Source organism: Pteropus vampyrus, unplaced genomic scaffold, assembly GCF_000151845.1.
Source record: "Pteropus vampyrus isolate Shadow unplaced genomic scaffold, Pvam_2.0 Scaffold44, whole genome shotgun sequence".
NCBI lineage: Eukaryota > Metazoa > Chordata > Mammalia > Chiroptera > Pteropodidae > Pteropus > Pteropus vampyrus.
Genome location: NW_011888825.1, coordinates 5,916,466 through 5,936,383, shown reverse-complemented (window position 1 = coordinate 5,936,383; position 19,918 = coordinate 5,916,466). Strand labels below are relative to the sequence as shown.

At 35.6% G+C, this 19,918-nt stretch overlaps 1 protein-coding gene across 2 annotated transcripts in view; it reads right to left on the bottom strand.

Moving 5' to 3' along the window:
• Nucleotides 1-19,918, bottom strand: part of LOC105291280 (protoheme IX farnesyltransferase, mitochondrial) — a 127,520-nt gene that overhangs the window by 16,947 nt on the left and 90,655 nt on the right. Inside the window, exon 5 of one of the 2 annotated variants that reach the window (XM_023529954.1) lies at nucleotides 17,427-17,497. The exons of the other annotated variant lie outside the window; for it this stretch is intronic. Coding sequence (XP_023385722.1) covers nucleotides 17,427-17,497 — 71 coding nt within the window. The remainder of the gene's footprint in view (nucleotides 1-17,426; nucleotides 17,498-19,918) is intronic. 2 annotated transcript variants of the gene reach the window in all.

Sequence of the window (19,918 nt, the reverse complement as noted above, 5' to 3'; positions counted from 1 at the left end):
CAATCCTTAATTTCCTTTCCAACTCAATCCGTTAACACCTACTGAAACAGATTTCTTACTTAGATCCCCAATATAGCAAAAATATAATTTTCCAAAGGAAAGATTAGGAAGATATCTCTGTGTTGTTACATCTCACAGATGCCCAGAAAAGAGAATTTAGATTGGTAAAAAGCACTGCAAATATTATAACTACTGTTCTTTCAATAATGTAGTTTATAGCTTATAAGAACAGATATATATATATATTTTTTCCTATGAGATTCTAAAAAGCTAGTTTTATTTTGGGTAGGAGAAAAATGTGGCTCATAAACATTTTTATTTTTTCTGAATTGGACCTTGTGTGAAGGAAAAAAAAAAAAGGTTGTTCATTCCTTCTCCGAGCTCTGTGGAAGCCAGTTCGATTCAAAAGTATTAGTGTTAAGAAAAAGTCCTTTTAGAAAGGCACACATGAATTTAATTTATTGAGATAAGCAATTTTATGTGGAAGTTTAGTTTCTGACCTTTCTCGGTAGCACAGAAAATCATGAAGCTTAATTTTGGTGTTTAAATCAGTGTGCTCAGGGGCACAAATGAAAACTGGGTAGGTTGACAAGGCATGTAAACAAAAATGAGGATATTTATCCAGGTAGCCACGATGCTTTTCAGCACCTAGATATCTCAAGGAACCCATTTCCCTCTGGGTGCAAGGAACCCTGAAGCGGTGAACGTCACGGCTTTCTCATGCCAACTGCAAACTCTGTGAAGTTTACTTTCCTGTGACATTTTAGTTTTCTTCAAACATATATTAAAAAACAATATATGTTCATTTCGGAAAATTTGAAACTACTGAAAATCACAAAGAAGAAATTCTAAATTAGTTATTCAGGGAACCATTTTGGTTTATATCTTTCTAGCCTTTTCTCAATAAAGTTTCTACTTAGAAAATAACAGAGGATATACTGAATTGTGGTTTTGTTACTTACTTTACTTCAATATATCTTAATAATGTCCCTATGCTATTAAGAATTCTTTTACATCATCAACATTAATAGATATACAGTGGCCTAGTCTACAGCTATACCGCAATTAATTACATTAATATACTCTGTTTGGAAACAGTGTTTTCTCATTTCTTTAGTTCTTTAATGTTTGGATGAATACCTTACAGACAGACCGTTGTTGATAGCACTGATCAGGATAAATTCTGAGGATAAATTCTTAGATGTGAGATTGCTAAGCAAGATGTCTTGCACATTTTCGGGGTTTTGACTTGCACCACCTGTCTATACTCCAGAGAGGTTATAATAAGTTAATAATCCCACCAGCAGTATCTGAGAAAGCCAGTTTCCAGAACCTATATCAATACTGGGTATGACATTAAAAACAAAATAAAAATTAACAAAGCAAAACCTGTTTATTGAGATAGTATTATCCTCGTTTTACAGATGTGAAACTAAGACTCAATATAGGCAAAATAACTTGGAAATAGGACCTGTACTGTCTTCATTTCATTTCATTTCATTCATTTAATCCAGAGTTCCCTGATTGGGATGTGGGGGACACTGGTGTAATACGACTTAGTGGTACACTTATTTCTTGGGTCTGAGAGCTAGAATCTTTAGGTTGGGCACCTTTAGCCTGGAGCTGACCCCTGTGGGTTTAAAAGCTCCTTTGGTTTACCCCACTGTATAAGTTGCCTAATATTCTACTGTATTCCATGAGATGAAAATGATTGGGAAGTACTAAAAGAAAAAAACAAAAACAAAAAAGGACAGACCTGGGATATAATTTAGTGAGCGAGGCCTTGGGAGCACTTATACTGGATTAGAAGATAGTTAAATAAGCAGCAACAATAAAGTGTGTTACAACCAAGGAAACAGGAAATGTGAAGGAGTGGTTAGGGTGCACAGGGAAGGTTTCTAGGAAGAAGTGATGTTCAAACTAAGACCTAGTGGATGGGTGAGAGATGGGCAAAAAAAGGTGGAGAAGCGTGTTTCAGGTAGTGAGAACAGCATGTGAGAAGGCCAAAGGTGAGGAAGCATGGCATGGCCCACTTACTTGGAGTACAGCATGAGGGGGAAGTGGGTCAGAGAGCAGAAAGGTTAGGAAGGCCACAGTGAGACATTTGAGCATTGTCTCTGGGCAAATGCAGAGTCAATGAAGTTTTCTCTGTTTTTTAAATAGGGAAAGAAAATGATCAGATCTGTTTTTCAGAAGGACCACTCTGTCTGCCATGATGGTCGACAGATAGACAATCATCCATTCACCTCACAGGAGAAGTTCACATTAGGCATTTCCAAGGAAAAAGAATCATGAACACATCACCACACAATTTTTATCAAATACTAATTGAAAGAAACAGCATTCACCTAGCTAGTTCTTTAATCTCCCTTCCAGATATTCCAAAAATATATTGGTGGAGCAAATCAGATCTGCAGAGAGCAGGTGCTCCTCTTTCACTGAGTGGCTCTTTGGTATACCAACATGAGTGTGATCATGGTCTGCATTTTTAGCTCTATTATTTTTGGCTCTACTTTGTCTCTCCCAAGTCGTCTTTTTGTAAAGTGGTGTTTTTGGACAATTTGTCACATTTTACATAGCTTTGCAAATTAACCAAAGCCTTGTTTGAAATAAGGCAGAGTAAAAGAGTTAAAAAAACAAATGGTAAGTATAAGATTTGGTTAGAATCTTTGTACACAATGGAAATACATCAGTAAAAGAAGTGAAAGATTCTTTTTGAAACCGTAAGTAGGAAGAAGACTAGCAAGAATAATGGTTCTGAGATAAAGAGAAAATATATCGAGTGGGTTATTTTTTTAAAGTTTGATTTACCATGAAATCTTTAAATACCACGGTGATATTAAAGTTGTTTAAGTTTAGCTGTTTTTATAAAGAGATCTGTTTCTGATACAGAAAAAAATGAGAAAAGCACATTTATTTCTCATCTCAGTTCAACACAACTATGATTTTCTGCCTTAGCGCTCATAAAAGTCAGAGCTAAATCTGAAAGACCTGAAGGGCAATTTTGCCAATGACTGATTTCTATTATTTTAGGTCAATTACTCAATATATTCTTCTTCCTCATCAGACTGCTCAGCATTTGATCAAAAAACTCATCTGCTGTCCCCATTCCTAGATGGGTTATGGAAAGTATCCCAAACCTGGAATGAGAGGAAGAGAGAGAGACAGAGAGACAGACATACACACACAGACACAGACACACAGACACAGACACAGACACACACACACACACACACACACACAGAGTTATTTCTCCTTTTATCATTTATTCTTTATTTAAAAGTTGCATGGCAAAGTGTTGAAAACTGCTGATTCTGGGTAATAGGTATATTAGATTCATTATACTATTTTTACTATTGTGTCTTTTAGAACATTTTCCTAACAAAAATGTCTTAAAAATGCTTAAATATTTTTTATTAGTGTTATTATATTCTGGTTTCCATATTGCAGCATAACTAAGTTTGTTGAACAGGAATCAGGGGGTCTGAGTTCAAGTTCTGGCTCTGATGTTAACTAGCTCTATAAAAGTGGACAAAATTATTGAGCCTCTCTGGTCCTTAGTTTCCTCAACTATAATAGGTTCTTCTTTTGGAAGGATTGAAACCTAAGTCAAACTGGCTTATGCAAAGAGGCTAAGGAACAAGACCATAGGGAAGGTGGGAGTTCTACCCTGTTGAGCTATGTGATTTTGAACAAATTATTTAACATGTTGGCCTTAGTTTCTTCATTTGTAAAACGAGAACTACTTACTTCAGAGTCAAAAATCAAATATAATAATGTAAATGAAGTACTTAGCAGGGTACTCATTAAAGAAGTACGTAGTGTTCACTTGTTCGTTTGTTCATTCATTCATTCATTCATTCAAATTTCTCATTGCCTGTGTAGTCAGCCACTATACTAAGGGTGGATATACAGCCGCGAACAAAATAGCAAAGTTTATTCTAGAAAGGACAGACATTAAAATAAACACAAGTACTATAAACTCTCAAACTATAAAATCTGCTACAAGGAAAAGAATAGGTAAAATAACACAGAATTATGTATTCAAATAGAGTACTCTATTAAATAGAGTTGAAAGTAGGCGCTGATAAACTTGAAATAATTGTTTCTATTGATTTATTTTTTCAAACTTAAAAAGACATAGATATCTATTAGAATATGAAAATATATGCATATGTACTTGCGTATCATTTCTTAATTACAAATTATAAATGCATGATGGCTGTGAATTAAAATAGCAAAACTACTTTTAATTTTCAATTATAACTTTAAATTAAAAATTTAATTTTATTATATAAAATTCCAAAAAAATAAACCATCACCAGGAAAACGTAGGTTTATCACATGCAAAACATTTTTTAAAAATACTGGTGCTCTTGCTTTCTACAACAGTTGCTGTAATGGCCTTTATTAAGAACAGAGAAATTAATATCTCTGTGAGTAGTTCTCCCTGGAGTAAATTCATGTAGGAAAGATCAGAAAAGCAAGTGAATGGAGTATGATGGTATGGCCAAAAAAATTCTAATTTTCTATAAAACAGAATAAACGTATGAATAAGGAAAGTAGCACTATTTGATGGTGGGAGGGGGGATGGTGGCAGAAGAAAAATCTTGTGATTTCTTTGAACTAAAAAAATTCTTTTATATTCATTCACTCACTCACTCATACAAATAGGTTCATGGCTTATGATGAGGGCAGAATGATGATTTATTTCCAAACTCATATTCAAAAGTGAATTACATTTTAAATTGAGATATCTTTCTACTGAACATCAATGCATGAGATCTTTCTACTTCTGCTTTTCCTGCCCAAGGCTACTGTAGAAAAGAAACTAATAGACTATGAGTGAGTGGAAATTTGTCAACCCATTTCTATGAATTATTTATTCTTCCTTTAAAACATATTTCTTTGTTTACTAAACACCAATCGTTAGTAGCTCTATCAAAGTGGAATCTTCTATAAAAATGAGGAATATATAAGCTTTAATTTGATGCCTATTTGTTACACTTAATAAATGTAACTTAAATTACTTGACTTTTATAATAACTTACTGGAGAAATGCGCTCTTTCTGTTTAAGTAATGTGTCAGAGAGGTCTCTGAAATGTTATATTAAATCAAGAATGCTTTATATTTTAAGTAGCTCTGTAGGTAACTGGTTTATACAAAAATTAATTTCACATTTCTTGGTCATTCTTCCAGAATAAATGATTTTTAAATTATGAAATAAAATTTCCGTTCTTCAAAAACAAAAGAAAACCCCAAACCTCAATTAAACCAAAACAATTTAACTTTAATTTCCTGCATAAATCCGACATCTGAGCTTTGGCCTGAGTTTTTTGGAAAAGTCTCCACAGATAACTTTTCTGACAATGTCTTCCCAGAATCTTATTTAGGAGTTTTCTATTTCTGAAGAAGTCTCAAGTTATAGATACTGCAAGGTAGCAGAGAGCTGATGTAAATTCACAATTTAAAGAATATGTGAAGAAAAAAAGGACACAAAACATTTTAAAAGAAAATTAATTATAGCAATGTTCGAAAAGCTATCAATTGCATAAAAAATGATGGTAGCCTGCTTAAAAAATTAAATGTTAAAACATGTTTAAGAGAAATTCAAGAATAAGCAAGCATTTTTGACATGACTATATTCAGAACACAGGAATTGTAGCATTACATTAGAAAAACAATTTATTCAAAGAAAAAAGCAAAGCATGTCTGAGCTAAACGAGCCTTAAAAAATTCATTGAAAGAATCTTATTAATCTAGGAAAGACATAAGAAAGATTGGCTAAGGAAAAAAAAAAAAAGCTAAGATGAACCTTACCCCACTGCTTACCTCTGAAATTCAGGTTTCTAATTTAGGGAGAAGAAGCAAATGGTGACTTGAATTATGCTACATCAATTCAGTTTAAAGTAAGGATAAGTTATTTGTACAAAGACTCTGGAATTTTCAGAGGGGGAGATTATTATTATTAGATCTCATCCATGAAAATCAAATTTCTAGTATAGTGGTCCCATCTGTGCATTTCTCAAACTCCTTGAGCCCTGGGACCAACAACGAATATCTCCATTACTCTTAGTTCCTGTAACACCTACCATATGGGAGATACATACTTTTCCTTTTTCCTGGTTTAGGCTGATGGTTTTATTCTCTTATCCACTCCCTTATTAATTTATAAGACTATTTAAAAAAAAAAAAAGCAGCTTTGTTCACCTACATAAAATGTAGGTGACTCCATCTCTTGCACCGCCTAGTGAGGATTGGAGCCTTTGGGCTAGGGCAGTGTTTGCAAACAGAGACATATACAGAGACCAGGCTGGCCATATAAAGGAGTAAAGTGGGCCTACTTAAAAAAAAAAATGGAGTGGTGACGACTGTGGGAACTGCTACTCAGGTTTGGCTGGCAAATACCATAAGGAAATGTGCCAAAAAAGCCCAGAAATCTGGAATTTTGTTAAATTTTCCTATTTTTAAATGTTGGCAGCCATAGGAAAGCACAGAGTGCCAAACAGAAAATGCCTCTTCAGGATTTGGCCTGTTGGCTGCTGTTTTGCAATCTGTGGTCTAGGTGAAAGAGCTTTTCTGTGACATACATTTAGCTCCTTTGCCCTAGAACTGGCATACACCCCTTCCCCTCCCCCACCTCTCAATATTTCTCTCAATCTTTTGTGAGATAATTTCTTACACATTCTCTAAGATTCAGCCTAGACATCAAAACATGTACTCCAAGAATATTTCCCCTCATCCTTCTCTCCTTCCTGCCCCTATCTCCATGGGTGGTCTACATGCCCCTCCAGTGCTCACAGCACTTCTTAGTCCCTAGGACCACAGCAGGATCTGTTTGCTGCTTTGCCTTCCCCTCCCACCATGCCCAACATTTTTAGTGCCTTGACTCGGTACCATTCATTTTTATATTCCCTGTATCCAAGACTGGTGCCCAAAATGTTGGTTAAAACAAACCTTTATAAACCATGCAAAAGAGAACATTATCTTAAGACTCACCACTACTCATCTAACACCAATCAATGAGAATTTGATCACGTCAAATCTTTTCACATAATCTTATTTGAAAAGAGAAGGAAATAAAGTGATAGGACATTAGACTAAATGACTCCAGAGTATTAGTAAAAGGTATTTGCTCCTATGACTTTTTTCTCAACTGGCTACAAGCGATCAACTTAGTTACTATGTGATAGTTAACTCTTTATATTTATTAGAATGTCTGAATATTTTATGATTATAAAAAGGGACATGAGAATGGAAAAATCTCCCATCCCCAGCATTGTTATCAATAAACGTTTACAATTCATGATGCTTCAAAATAATCATAAATGCTTTCTTTTCTCTTATGATAAGAAGAAAAGGAATGTTACCTCTCAGAAAATTTCAGCGTTCCTCTCATTCACCCACTGTAATGACTAAGCATGATGATATGTACAGAAACTTTTTGTTGACTCTTTGTATTGTAGCTCATAATGTTAAATGATTTTATTATAAGAACAAAGGTCTCTACATTAGCACCACTATTGTTGAGACCAAATTTGTTCTTCCTGCCCCCTCAAATGACTGGTTAGCACTAAAAAAAGAAATTCCTACAGTTATAAAATGTTTATGTTCTTATTACGTTTGCAATATATACACACCGAGAGACTAATCATAACAATCTTTAGAAACACTGCGGAGCTTTAGCACGGTCTGGGTACACATCTATGAGGCCAGTGTGACTGGGTGATGAATAATGTTCACAGGTCCCCTACAGCCCGCAAAACATTTGCTTAAGTGCTTACTGGTAAAACCTTCAGTAAATGTGAAAAATGTCTCCTGTAAATCTCTATAATACTTAAGCTAAACCCTGTTCTTTAAGTTAATAATGCCAACTAAACAATCCATTCATTTCATTTTGAAAACTCAATCGTCGTCATTCATTTAGAAACCAGGTATTGGCCGACCTCGATTCCAAGTGTTTAAATTTATCCTCTCTAAATAACCTTTCACTCTGGTCTTATCATTCTATCTTTCCCGCTCACAGCCCACACTCAAAGCTTACAAGTTATGGATCACTCTCATCCGATCCATTAAGTTGGAAAAACTAATGCTGACATGTATTATTTCCCTGTCAACATTACCAAGCTGAAAAATGGATCATCAGAGGAGACGTAATCAAAATACAGATCTGTTTCAAAATAACAAGGAAGAAAGCCCAGCCCAGGCCCCACTTCTGCAGGAAGCTTTTGCCATCCAGTCTGTCCTTATCCTTGTTTGTACCAATTCATTTCATTCAATACATATTTATGGGCTCCACTGTTCTGTCTGCTAAGCATTTTATGCATCTGGCTCATTTTTTCACCCAGATTATAAGCCTTTTGAGCATTATAAAAACAGAACTGATAGCAACAGTAAGATTATAGGTAATCAAAAAATTTGTAATGAATTGAATTAGACAAGGGAATTATTTAATTCTAAAATATATAGAAGAAACATTAGACCTTGGCATTCTTAAGAAAGATTAATTTTAATTAGGAGAGGTCAGAGAAAAGATTAATACTTTAAAAAATACATGTGTAAAACAGATTAGATATTTAAATATGAAGGACCTCAACTTGAGCAAAGATGGCAGATTAAAGGTGTCTGTATCTGTCCTCTCTGAAAACAGAGAGAACAGAAAACAGAAAATTCCAACTTTGAGAAAACCAGGAAACACTCCAAATTTTCCTGCCAAATACAGGGAAGAGAGTGAGAGAGGATACATAATATGACTCAGTAAATATTAAATTTAAGAATCTCTACCTTAGGCTTCGACTGCAAATCACAGGAAGAATTTAGCATAAAGTATGTGTACTGGGGTTGGGGAGATGGATTGTAGCTAGAAATACACAAAGTAGAATCAGGGCTTGAGATACACATCTGGCCAAGTACAAGCTCCCATTATGCAGAAGCAGCTCTGGAAGGAGCAGCCTTAGGTGCCCCCCGCAACCCCCAATTATCCTCATACCCCTTTCCGTTGCCACAGGACTGCACCAGGGATGAGCTACCTGGCTCAAGCTTGGGCCATCACATTTTCTCTCACAAGCCTTTGGAATTGAGACAGAGGATTCTGCTGGAAGACCTTCAGGACTAAGGCTGAGGTCACCATGTTGATGAGTCAACTTAAGTGAAGGTGGAATCAGAAGAGCAAATTGGTGAGAAAAAAATGAAGTAGAAGAACAGAGAAAAGCAGAGATGAACAGTGAGGGTAGAAGCTAAACTGTAACTGATAAAGTGGCATGTGGGTCACTGTTTCCAGAAGTCCGGCTACAAAAAGAAAAGAAGAACCACTTGTCCAAATATTAAGTCAGAAGAAAAGGATTCGATGGGGCAGTGAGGTTGGAGGAGATACTGATATAGACCCCAGGGAGGGTCTGAGCTGAACACCTGCTCTCAGGCAACCTTGTCCCTAGGTCCTAGAGCATAAGGTAAAAACGGGGTCCCATGGGCCTTATGGGCCCCCAATAATTTCTAAAAATAAGTGTTAGATTCTGGCAGCTATAATCTGCTATTGAAAAATACTTGGTCCTCCTAAAAAGAACTGGGGTTTATCTTAGGAGGAACTACTAAAGACATTCAATTTTAACTATATCTCTCCCTCTGACCCCTCCTCGTGGCCACCCTGAAACTACTAAACCCATTTTATCCAATTATCCAATATTGGATATAGCAACACCTTCATTAAGTGGAAGGATTTCAAGGAAACTGGATACTTGCATGAAATGTAAAGGGTGAAAGGAAGTAAGTTACTAGTAGGGATATAAAAATGGCAAAGAAACAGGAGGCTCTGAGGTGTCAAAAGACAAAGCACTTCTTGATTTTGCCTGTGACAAGTTTCACTTACCATGTGTGCATCTAGACTACTAACACCGTGGATCCCTTAGGCTGTGACGTGGCTGTGCTTACATGCAGGCTCAGGGGAACAGATACAGTGGTTCTGGCTCTAAGTTAATAGGGATAAACTCTGTGGTGAAGGGCCGAGACCAGAGGTTAAAACAGCGCCATTCTGACCCTCTGGAGCATTTCTTTCCAGATATCTTCAGATGCAGATGCTAGAGCAAATGGTGCCAAATGCACCATGACTCCAGGTTATTCACGTATATCTGGGGTACTTTCTGAGTGACGTGAGGTACAATGTACTCAAATTCACCAAGTGGCCCCCAAGCCATTAAAGACTGATAAATAATTCTACCACAAAGGCCCCAGAGCTGAAGTAAAAAGCAGAAAGCCATGGGGTCAAGTGTTTCCACAGGAATTACATTTGGTAAATAGGAATTGCAAAAGGATCTTTCTATTAACCACCTGCAATTATTGTAAGGCCACAGTGCTCTCTAGAATAGACATTCAGAATAACTAATAACTTTTGTGTCCCCGTAAGAGTTAGGATGAATTTAAACATGTCATCTTGTATAAAAATGCCTTTCCTTTTCACTAGTGAGGAAAACAGAAAAAGCAGTATTTTCCCAAACAGTTGATAAGGGAGACAATCTTTTCTTTCTTCCCTTTTTTTTTTTTTTAACTCTGATAACTTAGACATACAGAATTGTCATTTTATGTAGGTAATAAAGAAATAATTAAAAGTACTGTCCTCTGAATTCTCCTTGGGAAAAATGAAAGAAATTATGATGTAATTTCACAGATTTTATTCTTATTAAAAGGTATTTTAGTTGTAAAGATTTTCCCCTTTGATTCTCAAAAAAAAAAAAAAAAATTACAGAAAATTTCTATTGCCTTAAATGTAAAGGGTATATCTATATTGCAATTGACTATTTCAAAAACAGTCAATGATCTAACTTTTCCTTGTTTATTAAATATATTCAACATCACTTTCTCTATAATCTGAAACAATGCAGACCAAGGGTAGCAGTCCCATAAAAGGAAAGGCAGGCAGCCTCAAGACTGGCAATCAAAACACAATGGGACCAGATGTATGTTCATATTCTTGAAACATAGTGGAGCCATAGTCTACTGAGTTTATTTAGGTCAGCCCTAAGGTAAAGGTATATTATATTCAAAATTATTCTTCAGAATCCCTAGAAGTCATCCATAAAGTACATGCAAGGTTATTTGTGTACAATTCCAGAAAAACAAAACAAAACAAAACAAAAAACAAAAACTATGTCCACTAAAGTTTGAAAATTACTGAGTTAAATTAAAAGGAGGAACAAAAGAATAGTCTATATTTAGGTGACTGGGCATTCATACCATTCTGCCTTAAGGATGACTCAGTGGAGGGGAGATGGAGAATTCTAAAGAATTCTGTTTCCCTGCAGAGTTTACTCCATTCTGTCTAAAAGGCGAACACTGGCAAGTTGTACATTTTTATCGTGGTGGTTGCGAAGACTTGTCTGAACAGTGGGGCTGCCACTTCTCTGGAGGTTAAGTTCTCATGTCTCCTTTGCTACTATTCTATCTTATCCTGGTACCTGTACAAAGAGCTGTAGAATTTTAAGAAGGTGGAAATACATGTAGACAGTAGAGAGATATTCCTCAAAGGATAAACAAAAGTTACAGAAAAGAGAAAAAGGGAGAAGGCAGATAGAAATGAACAAGAGGAGCAAGGGCAGAGAGGCAGGAACAGGCAGTTTATATGGGGGAGGCCAGTGATCCATAGGAAAGAGGTGAAAGTGTTTGAAAAGCAGACACAATTTAATTTAACTTGTAGGCAATGGTGGCCAGCAAAAAAATTTCACCTCCATCATCATGACCACTCTGATCCAAGCTATCATCAACTCATCCCTGGACCTGTAACAGGTCTCTCTGTTCACTCTTGTAACCATTCTAAGGAACATGCAATCTTTGTCTTGGAAAAACTCACAATGTAATAAAGAGGCACAAGGAAAGAGACAGTGAGCTAGTAGTGCTACGATAAGGACACAAAGAACATCAAGACAAAATGTCTAACATCACCTCACTGGAGTATGGAAATAGCTAAACCTTCCAGAGGAAGTGACACTTATAAAACCTATCTATGTAGTAAAAGGGCAAGGTTACCACACCTGGCAGAGATGACAGAAAGCATGGCACTTCAGTGAAAAAAATCAGCAGTTCCATTAAGTCACAGTATAACAGAAGAGGATGAATGAAAAAAGGTGAACTTGGTGAAAGATGACGCTGTAAGAACTGGGAAGGATCAGCCTATGAAAGGCCTTTCATGTCATAGTAAAGAAGTTAAAATAAACATTTTTTTTCTTAAATATATTTAGAATGCTCCAAAAGTTTTAAGGCAGAAACCAATGATTGTTTAAGGAAAACCTATCTGCCAGTTGAGTGGAAGACAGATGGAAGGAGGGTCAGAGAAAAGGCAGAGAAACCAGCTGGGATGCTGTTGTAATTACCCATGTGAAACTGATGACGTTCTGAAACTAAAGCAGTGGAGTGAGAGGGCAGAGACTCCAGGGTAACTTAGGTGGCTGAAAAGACACGATTTGTTGGATAAAGATGAAGCAGACAAATGAAAAAAAAAAAAGTCTAGAATGATTTACAGGTGACTGACTTTATAATGTAAATGAACAAGTATACAACGAAAAAGACAATTTGAGAGAGAAAATGATGAATTGGGATATATACTTATGGAATCTGAGATGTCTAGAAGGGCATCCCAAAAGAGCTTTATAAAGAGTCCAAGCTCAAAAGAGAGATCTGGGATAGAGGTAGACAGTGTAGAGTGCCGTATCTGTAGAAGAGTAACATGACAAGGAGGCTAATGGCCGCCAACAAAGGAGCTAGCAGAGGAGGAAGAACAGAAAGAAGAGTTTGGCAAGGAATAGGCAGAGTGGCACAGTTCTTATTCATTGGTTCTCAGCTTCAAGACTTCATTCTCTTGGAGAAGTCATCCTTGACCTCCTCAGTTTGAGTTAAGTTCTAACTCTTTGCATTCCCACATCACTCAGGCATGGCCTTAAATTTGTATTTACCACCGCACCTCTGGTATCTAGCACAGGGCCTGGCTGGTAAGCACATTAAAAAATATATTTGTTGAGTGAACTATACCTTTCCTGCATTTAGTGTCCTTATGCATGTCTGTTGCCATCTCCTCAATGTTATTTTAAGAGAATGAAGACCATGTCATTTCCCTTTTTGTAACCTTAGCAACTAGCATACTTCTCTACAGGGACAACATTCTCCATAAACATGTCCTGATGATGATAATATGAACGAAGGATTTAGATCCTACATCTGCCTACTTTCCACTGAGTGGTTGTACCAACTAAAGCATGATAATGGAAACATGTAACTTTCACTTTCTAAGTTCTCTTATTTGCCGTGTTTTGCTTCCTTTTGCCCAGCCCTTGAAACTAATCTGAATTTCATTTTTTATTTTATTGCCTAATAAGTATTGAAATATTTATTTTGAAGCAAATTTTGAAAACAGATGAAAGTTCTGCAAACAACTCTAGTTTTAAACCTGCTCCCCAACAATAAACTTTTACTTACATCTGATTTTACTGTTATCCCTACAACGTTATGAGATAAAAAGGTTTGGAATTATGATTCTTACATGTGAGAAAGTAGTGTTATGGAAAGATTAACTCAAGGACTTGCCTAAGCTCAGAATCAGATAACATTTTTCGCTAGACAATGATTACCATAAGAATATCTGAAGACTGAGATGTTTTCTATTATAAAAAAATTTTTAAAATTGCTAATTTACTTTTTCTAGTCACCAAGTTAAAACTGGATTACACTGAAATACGACTGTTAAGAAGGTAAACTTCTCTGATATTTACCTTCATTACATGACTTTGAGTTTGCGGATTCGACTTCTTAAGTGGGTTTACTCACCCTTCAATGTGAGCTCCTGATATGTGACATGCAAATTCTAAGGTATGTTGCTAGAGAATAAAAGGGAGCTCTAAGCCCAACTCCCTTCTCAAAACAATCATTCAGAGCCATGACATTTTGGCAAACTAAACAGTTGACTTCATTCATCTTTTCCAATTTATAAGAAGACATGAAGATATTAAATGTTATTTTTAAGAAGATATTTAAAGAAGTTTATATTACGGTATCTACCTACAAACTGATTTAGATACATTATACTTTCCATTTAGGTGTTTTTTTTTTTTTTTTACTTCTTCTGGGCAATTATGTATGAAATAGTCTAAAACTACGGAAATTCTGTGAACATCATAATCATCAGCATCATTCTCTTTTTATCAGATGGCATAAACTGGACATTGTGGAGAAGGACACTATTAAGAATTCTGCTGGGACAACAGGTGTAAACCAGAACTGTCCTGGGGAAACATGAGTAACAGCCACTAGACCTTGAGCTCACTTACTTTCCAATCATACCATGTGGCAGAGCACTTTCCCTACGTGATCTCTTTGATCCTAGCCATCACTCGACACACACATAACCTTCTCCTCTCTTCCTTTCACTGTCTCAGTTTAACGAGAACAAGCTAAACTGCTAGAGGTGCATCCTTGGGCTATTATGTCTGGCCAAGAACTTCCTATTTCCCAAATGCTTCAAGTCCACACAGTCTAAATGGTTCTCACTAGGAGCTGTTTGTTCTTTGGTATTTTGTCTCTGGCTCGCCCAGAGAGACAACTTAGAAATTTGTTATTTGCTTCCTGTGCAGATGTCATTGAGGACATTCTTCTAATAATCATCATCAAGTGTCCTTTCTTATTTTTAAGAACTAAGAGGCAGAAGTTGGTCTCTCTTGAGTGGTATTTTCTTTTCATGTACAGAGACTTTTAGAGACGGTTATGTGAAGTCATTAGGAACTAGGAGTGCGGAGTCAAATGGACAAGGCTAAAGTTTTGTTCTTCCACTTATTCATAATACTTGGATTCTCTGTTTTCTCACCTAGGCATTGGGAGGAATTTAATAGCATCTATCTCATGCTTATCAGTATGATGTAACTATGATTTCACCAGGAAATGTAGAATGAAATTTATAGTTCGACCTTGTTAACTATGTGATTTGATAAATTTTTCTTGTGATCTTATTATTTATCCCAAATTTTATTTTTCATAACCCTGACTTTCATTAACTATTTCTCTATTTAACTATGATAGTCTTATGATACCTCCACTCTGGAATACATTTAAATTAAATAAGCAAACAAAAAAGCACTATCTTCTGTGTTAGCTCTGTAAGGTATTCAGTGCCCAACCAATTCAGATGTTTTTCTCGAAGACAGGACTAAAAGCACAGAGAACGGATGTGGCCTGACAGGTCTGCACAAGCAAAGGGCTCCTTTCAGGTATTTCCCCACATCCTGAAGGTATCACAGAACAACTAGTCCAGGCATATCTTTCTTTCCTTAAGCATTACCATATTACTTTATCTCCTTAGATAAATAAAATTTTTCAAAATAAATTGTAATCACTTGAAAAAGTTAACGAAATATATTTTCTCCATAAATGTTTATAGAATATCTTTAAAATAGATAGAAAGCATACTATGTAAAAAGGCTGAAAACAGCTGTCATTGGTAAAAGACTTTCAAGGATTTCTTTCCCAGACTTACCATACTGCTGCCCATCTACAATGACAGGGCCTCATACTTACATGCCAAATTGTAAATGAAGTCTATAAAGCTGTATAGATTCAACAAGGCATAGCAGCCCAAATCGAATGGGGTAGTAAATACCAAAAAGAGAATTTCAAAATAAACTGGCCATACTTTGTACTAAAATATCCAATAGCTGTTATAAATGTGAGAACCACTACGACTGAGAAATAAATGTTAATGGATAGTCTATAAGACTTTCTACTATACCCTACGACCACCCACTCATAAAATATGTTTAGTAAATAATAATTTACTGTGTTATATATAATAAACAGTAACTGACAGGACATAAAGTCTTCAGTTTTAAAATTATGCTTCTCAATGCAAGATTTCTGCTCCAAGCTTATAATACCTCCTTGTACCTATTTAGTAAAATATATCCTAGATATAAAAATAAGTTTGAATCTACTTTTTTCAGACCTTTACTTTGCTCTCTAAAATAGCAATTAAGGTTATTATAAATGAGATTCTGCCTAGGTCATCTTGTAAACAAGAGATGAAGTTGCAATTTTAACAAGACTAATAATTGTACTGAAGCCTGTCTCCTTTAAAGGAAGGGCACTGTTAATACCAACGACCGAAGCCATGATGCTCCGTCCTGGAAGCACTGACAGACTTTGCTTTCCAGGGTGCAGGAAGTAACCACACTGGGTAAAGTAAGATAAGCTATTAGTAGAATGACGGGCTTTTCTCTGATTGCCACTACCTGCCTAATGACTCTTGACCCATATTTCTCTTAGTTGTAAAGGAAAGTATGATTTCACTGAGGAAAAACAACTGGACAGAATTTCCAAATAAGTAAGAATCTACCTGAGATCTGACAAGAGCAGCTTTTAGCTTTTGAGATGGGTTACAGAGTTTGCATTCTCCCCTCTAAAACAACTTTACTCAAATAAAAGTACTCTGACATTTTCTAAACATAAACACAGCAGAGAGCTTTATATTTCAAAAAAAGAAATAAAATAGTAGATATGAGATTTTTGTTCTCATATATTTTCATCTGGCTCTGTTGCCCTTTTCAAAACAATGGTATTTTAAATTAATTTAAAAATGAAATGGCTAAAAACAGTATTAAAAAACATTTTTTACATAGACTTACTTATTGACTATATCTGCATTTGCTTCCTTTATTGTTTTAGTTAATATATGTGATTATTTGATCCACGAGTGTTGCCCCAATAAATTTTAAGCTCCATGAAGGCATTGCCTGGAAATATGAAGAGAGGATTCACTGATTTAGAATAGTCAGTATAAACCATTTTTTTATTCTTCTCAGCTTATGATATCTATTGGATGACAAAAAATATTTTAAATGCTGGTTTTGAGGTCTCCAGGAAGTGAAATGTTTAATTATTAACCATTAGTGATATTAAAATATTTACATGCCTTTTAGTTCTACTTAATTGAATGTGGTAGAAAGAAGAGTAATGGAGGCAGTAATTTACTTGGCATATAACAGCATTATCAGTTTATCTGGAAAAAAAAAAAAAAGCTTCAGACATAACTTTCTTCTGAGCTCCTATATGGATTTGTTTGAAATTTGTGTTAATGGTATATTTTTACTTCAGCTACTACAAGTGAAACCAGTCCATGTCTCAAAATTGAACTGAATGAGAAATGTTATCACATGAGTTACTACTCCCAAAACAAAACTGCAAATATTAGATCCATTTTAAGTTCTCTGTAGTATATTTTGGTTAGAACTGAAAAGTACTGTTAGAATTGAAAAGTACTGGTTTAGAGAAACCAGTATGTCCCTTTTGGAGTGTGTTATTTTCACTTTACAACTCAGGGCAAACGATTGAGAAATGATTCGCGAAGAACAAGCAAATGAATGTTCTATAAAGTGAAAGAGACTTATATTCATGATTTTACCTGATCTGTCCACGAACCAGAGGTCTGTTCTTTGTCCTATTCATGTTTGAATCAAATGGCACCTCAAAAAACTGAAAAAAGGTTGAGAAAAAGACAGAAAAACATTAAATATAAAGTGAAACAATTCTTTTCTTCTGCTTTAGTTCTACAAATTTTTCCACAATAAATTACATTTTAATTTTGATAGTACAAATTAATGCTCTTAGTACTCTTTAGAGGAAAATTTCCTGCAAAAGACGCATTTTAAAAATGAAATGCATTAATTGTTAGGAATACGCAGTTCCACTTTTATTCACTTTGAAAACCACTTGTTAAATACACATTTGCATTCTTCAAAGACACTGTTTCAGGTTGTAAGAGAGATAGTCTCATCATGTTTAACATAAATATAGTTTTGCTATGGCTTTATTTGGAAGTTAAATATGACTGACAGATGTATCTGAGTGCCAAGCTGATGGGGGTGAACTGTGATGGCCATGCTAAGTCAATTTAGCTAACCTGAAACTACCTTTTCTGCATAGTTGTAAGTTAGGAATAGCTACAAAAGAATCTTGCATGAGATTTAGAAGGTGGAAATGAACAGACAACAATGTTTATGCTTGAAAGTTAGTGAAAGGCCAGACACTATTGCAGTGCACGCATAATTGTGGATCTGTTGGTTTGCCTTGCTGCCTGGAGCATCACTGAGCCTGAACCTTTTCCAGCTCCTGACAGATCTCCTTGGGCTTCAGCAGACCCCCATGTTCATCTACTTCTCATAATCTTAGGCCAAATCTATGTGCTGCTCCATGGCAAAGTGCACCAGCTCTTCTGCAGGTCACTCGCATCAAAAATTGCAGGCTTGAAAGAGTGAGAAACAGACATATGTCCCAGTTTGTTCTCATGAGTTTGTTTTCAGTTTATCCCTGCAGATTGCGGATTGCTCTTACTTTCCTCTACTTTCCTGACCGATGGCTCTGCTTACAACAGGCCAGTACCAGGTATAGGTTCAACAACATTGCAGAGACCCCCTAACTCCAGGATCTCACCAGACCTAAACCTTATAATACACCCCTATACCACTCATAGTGGTTCTAACATTCTGACCAAACTGTAAGTGATAGCCTTCTTCTCTATTACTTTCAATAGTGCCATTATTTAAAAGTATTTAACTTTCCAATATGTTCATCTTATCTAATGATCTAAATGGCAAGCTTCCTGAGATTTGTGAATTTATAATGTTAAAGAGAGCTATCTATGCAAATGGACATTCAGTAAATGATTTATTAAATGAACCATCAATGCAAAAAATACATATATTTGCAGACTGCATTACATTCATTTAAAAATAACACATAATTTGAGTGTTAAAAAATTCTTTGCCCATAAGAATCTGTATTCTTTATGGAGTTAGTTCAAGTTACATGTAATTAAAATGTTCTGTCTGTTCATATTCTCTCCCTTTCCCAATATTCAAACATATTCTATAGGTATTTAAAATAATATTTCCTTCATGACCTATTAGTTTTAATTTCACAGGACTAATGAGGATTCCAATTACAAATCATATTATTTAAATGCTGGTAAGGCATTATCTAATTTAGCACAGAAACTCGTGTATAAATAACATCTTGGCAGTTCTCAAGTCTGCGTGTATGTACAGGTATATGTGCATGTGAATTCCTAGTTCAGGAATTCTAATGAGTCATTTCATCTGGATGGAAAAAAATATTATTTTTTTCTACATTTCTGGCAAATCAGCCATCAAAGGATGGGAACTGAGGTCTAGAACATGGCAATTGAACTCCAGGGTGCCATAACTTGGCAGCAGCTTCTGACTCCCAGGAATGCTTAAATTTATCAGGACAAGTAACATCTGGGTAGAAATACCATGCTAACCAAGACTTATGGTTCATTTCAGTGAGGGCTCAAAAATTCTTCCTAGCACTAGGATCAGAGCTCATCATGCTACTTTATTCTGTTTTCAAAGTATTTTCTGTAATGCTTTTCAGTTAGGTTTACTGCTTTGGTTTAGATATTTAAACCACATTTCCAAAACATAAAGCATAGTATATTTAGATGAGAAATTTAAATACTTTAGAACCTATAGCTGGCTTTAGTCTATTCACATTTTCTTCCTGTGTTTTATAATATTTTTTCCCATAATATCATTTTAGTTGCATCCAACTACTTCTGCAGTAAAATAAAACTTTTATTTTTGTTGAAAATAAAATATAAGTGCAGTATTACCAACCCTTAGAATACACTGTTCTGCCCCTTTTTGATACTTCCTCACTACTTCAAATACCATCAGAAGTAAAATGTTGTAGTGAACACAATTTGGACCGTTACTCAAGCCACACTGATTCAGGAGCTAGGCTTGTGCTCAGTCTGCCTCCTTTTAGAAGGCTCTGTTCATTGGGTCCCAGATGGCCATATAGCCTAATACCTTACCCACCACCTCTACCCCACCCTCCAGTCTGGGACACAGTAACTGGTTTATGAAATGGATA